At 32.7% G+C, this 6,887-nt stretch overlaps 1 protein-coding gene across 1 annotated transcript; it reads left to right on the top strand.

Moving 5' to 3' along the window:
- The first annotated feature begins 436 nt into the window (after nucleotides 1–436).
- On the top strand, nucleotides 437–4,469 carry LOC143582816 (uncharacterized). Its single transcript, XM_077065303.1, has 8 exons — nucleotides 437–545; nucleotides 1,191–1,388; nucleotides 1,483–1,605; nucleotides 1,723–1,760; nucleotides 1,843–1,945; nucleotides 2,032–3,792; nucleotides 3,966–4,103; nucleotides 4,221–4,469. The coding sequence occupies exons 6-8, from the start codon at nucleotides 2,065–2,067 to the stop codon at nucleotides 4,395–4,397; spliced, it is 2,043 nt and encodes a 680-aa protein (XP_076921418.1). The 5' UTR covers nucleotides 437–545; nucleotides 1,191–1,388; nucleotides 1,483–1,605; nucleotides 1,723–1,760; nucleotides 1,843–1,945; nucleotides 2,032–2,064; the 3' UTR covers nucleotides 4,398–4,469.
- Nucleotides 4,470–6,887: the final 2,418 nt, after the last annotated feature.

The following is a 6,887-nucleotide window of genomic DNA, read 5'->3' as shown; positions in this document are numbered from 1 at the left end:
CCTGCATGTTCAAAATAAATAAAAAAGATTACTTCTTATACTTCTTACAAAAACTATACTTTCTATTATAACTCAACCCACCCTATTAGAGATAATAATAATAATTTCTCTCTCAAAGAAACTGCAGTTACACAAACATAAATCTTTAAATGATTGCAGACACAGAAACACACACACAAAACAGAGTATAGAGAGATAATAAAGTAGTCTACTTTATAGATAGATAGATCTACATAATAAAATAAATTCATTCACGAGTTCTTCAATGTACAAGTACCAGTCCCACCAAACACCTCTCACATTTCCTTTAATTTTCAGTGTCATTGTGTATGTTACTCTCATACGTGTTCATTGAGCTTTAAATACAGAAATTGACCTGGGTTTCTTGATATTTGTTCAAGATCAATCTGGGTTTGATGAATTAGCTAATGGCATTTGATGTGGGTTTGATCATTTGAGAGGTGACAATGTTTAAGTCGGCGAGATGGAGAAGCGAGAAGAACAAGATCAAATCAGTATTCAAGTTGCAATTTCATGCAACTCAGGTAATAATATCATTTAGAATTTTTCATAATTTGTTTATGTGTTTTTTAAGATGAAATGATTGATCCATTATTGCATACTTAGTGTTTAATGAGTTGACCAAGAGAGAACTTTGAGTTAATTAATTAATTTACAACTTTAAATCTTGAATCTGGTTCATAGCTAGTGAAAACCGATCAAAAACTAACGGTTTGGTCATGTGCTTTTGTAAAAATCGAATGGAAATGAACCGAATTTCTAGATTTTTGTTTCTTTATTTTTTATTTGAAGTAATTTGTATGATTTTAATAATAAATACGTAATTAGCTTAATAATATGATTTTAATAATAAATATGTAACTCAAATATTTTAGCTTAAATATATATAATAATCCATTAGTTTTTAATTAGCTAAATGATAATCCAATCCATTATTTTTAGTCAATTTTTTTCCCAAGTTTAAATGACAAGACCAAAACTGTAAAACCGCAACTAAACGGTTTTCATTAATTCAAAACCCAAGTTTTAGCTTTTGTTTCTGTTTTAGCCCAAACTGAACTGTGCACACTCCTACTTTTACAACATGTATAGATAAAAAATAAATTTCTGCAAATTCAACATTTTGAAAATCGTTGACCAGTGTGTTTTTGGTGATCTGATGATCACAGCTAAAACAGGTAACTGGGGATACTTTGATCATATCTGTAATTCCAGCGGATACCGGGAAAACGACAAGATTAGAAAGGGTCAAAATTAAAGATGGAAGTTGTTAATGGGAAAAACCACATTATGAAACTGTGAAGTTTGTTCTTGATCCAAAAAGTGGCAAGCTTCATGAGAAAGTTTATAACTTTGTTCTCGCAACGGTACACATTATTTCAGATGATTGCTTGTGAAACTAAGGTCAAGCTATAATTAAAATGGAAATTAATTTTCTTGTCATCTTCTAAATTTTTGTAGGGCTCTTCAAAATCTAGCAGTGTTGGTGAAGTTTCAATTGATTTTGCAAGTTTTACTGAAGCTGCAAAGATTTGTTCTTTATCTCTTCCTCTTAAAAATGCCAAATGTGCTGCTTTTTTGCATGTTAGTCACTTATCTTTTATAAAGCTATTTATTTGCCACTTTTTAAAAGAATTTTGTTTACTTGGTTACATGGAGTCATATGTTTGGTAAAATGTTTGTGCATATGTTTTGAACTAGGTATCAATTGAAAGGATTCAAGAGTCCTTAGATCAAAGGTAATTGTATATTTCATATTTTGAGAGTGTTTATTTTTCATTCTTTAATAAGTATTATTTTAAAGAGTCGTAAATTTTACAGGAAAATCGATGGAAGTGAAAATGCAAATCGCCATGAAAGGACTTTATGGGCTCAATTAAGCAGCAATGATACAGAAGAAACCATAATAATCAATCCTAGTGAAGTAAGTTCTCGTTTCACACGTTATAATTTCATAAATGTGACGTTTAACCATTAATCAAATATCCAAATATTACAAATCTTTGTCAGGATCACGCGACTTTGACTGATAATAGAGACCGTATGGGATCGAGTGGATCTGACATCACATTATCAGCTTCTGACATCAGCTCAGGACCCGAAACCTTACAAGAAGCCGAACCCATGAAGACAGAACCGATTCATGAACCATCGGCTGCAACAACTTATGAGGAGCGACACATGTCACAATGGGATTGGTTAGATGGTTCACCTACCGAATTGAGCACAGATGACTCATCACCTAGTACCGGGGAGACCGTTCTTGCAGAAATACCCGAAGACGGGTCACCAGAAGCTGTTATCAAAAAGCTTAAAACCGAGCTTGAGATTTTGACTAGACAAGCTGATGTCCCCGAGTTAGAGTTGCAGACTCTTCGGAAACAGATTGTGAAGGAGAGAAAGAAGGGTCTGGAGCTATCAAGAGAAGTAAGTGTACTGATCGAAGAAAGAAACGTGGTCAAGGACGAGTGTGAAAGGCTGAAGGAGAATAAGAAATGTACTAAAGAAGTCAAAGTCAAAGGGGATCTGTGGGATCTTGTTGATGAATTGAGACAAGAACTTAATTACGAGAAAGATTTGAATTCAAATCTTCGGTTACAGCTTCAGAAAACACAAGAGTCGAACGCTGAGTTGATTCTCGCAGTGCAAGATCTTGATGCAATGCTCGAGTCAAAGTCAAATTCAAAGTCAAAATGTTCTGAGACAGATGATGAAGAAGAAGATCAAAAGGCATTGGAGGAAATTGTTAAACAAAATAGTGGTATGCAAGAAGTGCATGTACTCGAGCAAAAAATAAATGATTTATATGGTGAAATCGAGTCATACAAACGAGATAAAGACGAGCTTGAAATGCAAATTGACCAAATGGCCCTCGATTATGAAATCTTAAAGCAGGGAAACCATGACATGTGTTATAAGCTTGAGCAAAGTCAACTTCAAGAACAGTTAAACTTGCAATATGAATGCACATCTTATGATGTGGTCAACGAACTCGAGACACAAATCGAGGGTTTAGAAACCGAGCTAAAACTGAAATCCGAAAAGCTTTCGGATTCAGTTCTTGCAATCGAAGAGCTTGAAAACATTATCAAGAATTTGGAGAAAGGTTTAGAAGATCAAGCAGACGGGTTTGAGGCCGATATTGAAGATCTTATAAATGCAAAAGTCGAGCAAGAACAACGAGCCATTCGTGCAGAAGAAAGTTTAAGAAAGATGAAATTACAGAATATCAACACTGCAGAGAGATTACAAGAAGAGTTTAGAAGGCTTTCAACACAAATGAATTCTAGTTTCGAAGCGAACGAGAAGGTAACAATGAAAGCTATCAATGAAGCTAATCAGCTTCGTGTAGAGAAACGGGGTCTCGAAGAGATGGTCAAGAAAGTCAAAGAAGATCTAGACTCCCTTAACATGCATTATGAAGAAAAAATGGTTGACCTTTCAAGTCAAATAAGTCAAAAGTCAAAGGAATTGGAGAAGATGGAGGAGCATGTTAAGAGGCTAAAAGAAGATAACAAGATTCTTGAAGATGAAAGAAAGAATCTTGAAAATGTGAATGAACGAATGAAGTTGTTATTGAAAGATTATGAAAATGAAAAGGAGAAGCTGAGGAAGCAAGTGTCTCAACTAAACGAGGAGATTAAGAAGAATGAAGAGGCTTTAATTAGCATGGAGAAGAAGATCAAGGAGGGAAGTAAAGCGGTTTCAAAACATAATACTCGAAGCTCGAAAGAAGTAAACAATTTGAAAAACAAAATAGAATTACTCGAGGTAACATTCTCTATTTTCTCATTTCAAGTTGGCTTATTTAACATTCGTATTTGAATAGGGGAAAATTACATTTTTATAAATTCAACCTACGCGCGTAACGCTAGCTTTCGAAAGAAGAGTTACACTTATAATCTTCCTATAACAAAAACTGTATTTTATTTGATTATTTGCAGGGCCAAATAAAAACAAAGGAAACCGCATTGAAGAGCTCCGAAAAATCGTTCCTTGATAAGGAAAAAGATCTTCAACACAAAATCAAAGAGTTGGAAAGAAGATTGCAGGTTCTTGATGAAAGCACTGCTATCTCAAAGGTATTAAATGCATTAAAGTTTGAATATTTTTAACCTACCTATTTTTTTTAGTTAAATGCATTAAAGTTTGAATATTTTTAACCTACCATTGCCATAATAATATTATCTGGGTCATAGGCATCTACAGCTGATGAAATTGCATTATTAAAGAGGTTAAACAAATCCATGGAGGCGGAACTGATGGAAATGCAAGAAAGATATTCAGAAATAAGTCTTAAATTTGCAGAAGTGGAAGGTGAAAGGCAACAACTTGTAATGACTCTAAGAAACCTCAAAAATTCAAAGAAATGCTAGCGATAATAATATGTATACATATAGTGGTGCGTTACATTTTTTATTAGAGGGCCACGATGACCACATAAACGCTTGCATGCACTATGATCAGATACTGCGCATGAATATGATTGCATTCTTGTGGTTCTCTGTTTAAAATTGAAATGACCTCTATATAAAGTTGCGAGTGATGTATAAATTAGTAATATATTGTTTTATTTCATTCTTTTTTCAACTTTGTTTATCTTCAAGAAATTTTATATCCATTTTATGGATAATATAAGATATACGTAGTAGTTAACATTGTAAATTTTGCAATTGTAACAGCCTAGTTTGAGATAATAGAAATTGTTGTGTTTAAATTTGGACTTTTCTTTGTGATGCTGCAAATACAAATCAGAATTGGTCCCCTTTCTAGGGCATACTAGTGTTGTACTTTATGCATGAAAGGTCTAGATTCTTGATTTCATGTTAGGAGTCAAGAGTGGCAGGATGTCATGTTCAAACTTCAGGGTGTTCAGAGGTTGGTCCCCCCTTTTGGTGCATCATTATGTTGTACTTCTTGCATTAGCAGTTGTGCTGTTGTGGGATCAAACTTTTTGTCAAAGTAGTTCTAGAAGTTTAAACAAATACCTTGCTTGCTTAAAAAGATTGCAGACTTACAGCTTTTCCTTTTCATATCCATTTGGATTTCTGGAATATATATACAACCTGGAGAATTATTATTTTGTTTATTTGCTTATAAAATATAAGTCTCATATCCATCATCAAGAAAAGTATGAGAAATCTTTTTATCTATTAAGAGCATTCATAGTCCAATCCCCATCCTCATAACAAAACATCATTTTTCAAAGGTAACTTTGTAGAATAATAAATTAATAAGTAAGTATTAAAAATGTTTTAAGTAGATCATTAAAGTTGAAAATAATTTTTCATAAGTCACTCAACTTTCATATTTTATTAAATTATAGGTTTTAATATGTTTTTTTATCATGCTTTTAGTTTTGTTTTCAATGAGAAATCTTTTTATCTATTTTTTGATGTAAATGTGGAGTAGTAACGTGAATTCCATTTTTTTTAAATATAATTAACGTCTTTTTATTTTTACTTTTTAAAACATAACTACATATATAGCAAATCTCGACCGCCACATGTAGTCCTCCATTGCTATCTAGATGCACAAAAAAATCCGATGAAGCGTGATTAGAAGATTTAGTGACCCGATTTTTAGACAAATTACATGAGTGACCAAATTAGAACACTTTTGAAACTTGGTTACTATTATGTGACATATTCCCTTTTTTAAATTTGCCTCTTGTTTTCTAAAAATCTCTCATTTCTCATTTACCATATCTATCTGTTGATACATCATTTAGCGTCTCGGTCTTTGCTTAACATATTTTGAAGAATATATTATTGTATATGGGGTATTTTGGCAAATGTATAGGCTCATTCGTTAGGGTTATGATCAGAAGGGGGGGGGGATTGGATTCTCTATTTTCGGGCCGAATAACAAATGAGACCCGCGTGCTTTGGACCTCATTCGTTAAGAATGTTTAACGAATGAGTGTTAATGTATGAGGTCATTCGTTATGGTTTGTGTAATGAATGACTTAACGAATGGAGACTAGTCGTCATCTATATAAAACCTTGTAATCTATTCTAACAAAACAGAGTCTTTTATATCATTTTGCCTCGTTACTCTACCGAAATTCTCTCTCAACACACACAATACACACAACGTATTCATACCTAAACGTAATCATATTAATGACTAGATCATATGTAATAAATCAGACCGCGGTTTCTCACTATCTCTAATCAATTAAACAATATTTTTTTTTTTATTTTTTTCTTTCGTTTTCTATCACTTGCAAAAAATATAATTATAAATACGGACATGGGAGATGAATAATAGCTCTCAAACATAGGGGGACTAGTTTGCTTTCCCCTAAAAATTGCAGAGATGGGGTATAGGGATAGAGAATGGGCTTGAGTGAAATTTTGAATAATTTTTAAAATCTATAGGTTTTATTTGTGTCCGCCCATGTGAACATGTTCATGAAAACCTTTCCAAAGTTCTAAGATGGTGCAACCATCTAGAACGTTAGAAATGTAAAACATTATGGTTAAGGGTATTTAATCAACTGGTAAATTAGTTATGACTATGGTTAAGGGTGTCCTATAATCGAACATTAGACCAACCTCTCTATCAGTTGAACCATCTTAAATAAATATATATTTTTATTACGTTTCTGTAAACCACAAATCTTGTATTGGAGGGGTAGTGTAAATATTAATGTGATCATAAAAGTTATCGTATTTGATGTCATCCAAGATTGTAAAAAGACGAATGCAACTTAAATCGAATATGTAATTAATCACGCGATATTACAACCATGAGATATAAAAAATCAAATAACTATTTTGAATAAATTTATTGAGTGAAGTCAACTTTAAATTGTAAGTGGCCATCAATACTAAATACATTGCACAATTAATCGAACTTGA

The sequence above is a fragment of the Bidens hawaiensis genome, unplaced genomic scaffold (assembly GCF_021521415.1).
Source record: "Bidens hawaiensis isolate Kalapana, Puna unplaced genomic scaffold, B.hawaiensis_p1.1 tig00032018_1, whole genome shotgun sequence".
Taxonomy (NCBI): domain Eukaryota; kingdom Viridiplantae; phylum Streptophyta; class Magnoliopsida; order Asterales; family Asteraceae; genus Bidens; species Bidens hawaiensis.
The sequence above is the reverse complement of the archived record's forward strand: the minus strand, read 5'-3'. Positions and strand labels throughout refer to the sequence as shown.

What these genes read in the sequence shown, in the direction of transcription:
- LOC143582816 (XM_077065303.1), top strand. Translation starts at nt 2,065, where the DNA reads ATGGGATCGAGTGGATCTGACATCACATTATCAGCTTCTGACATCAGC. An exon ending in ACAAAATAGAATTACTCGAG is followed by an intron (nt 3,793 to 3,965) that starts GTAACATTCTCT and finishes GATTATTTGCAG; the next exon opens with GGCCAAATAAAAACAAAGGA. An exon ending in AAAGCACTGCTATCTCAAAG is followed by an intron (nt 4,104 to 4,220) that starts GTATTAAATGCA and finishes TCTGGGTCATAG; the next exon opens with GCATCTACAGCTGATGAAAT.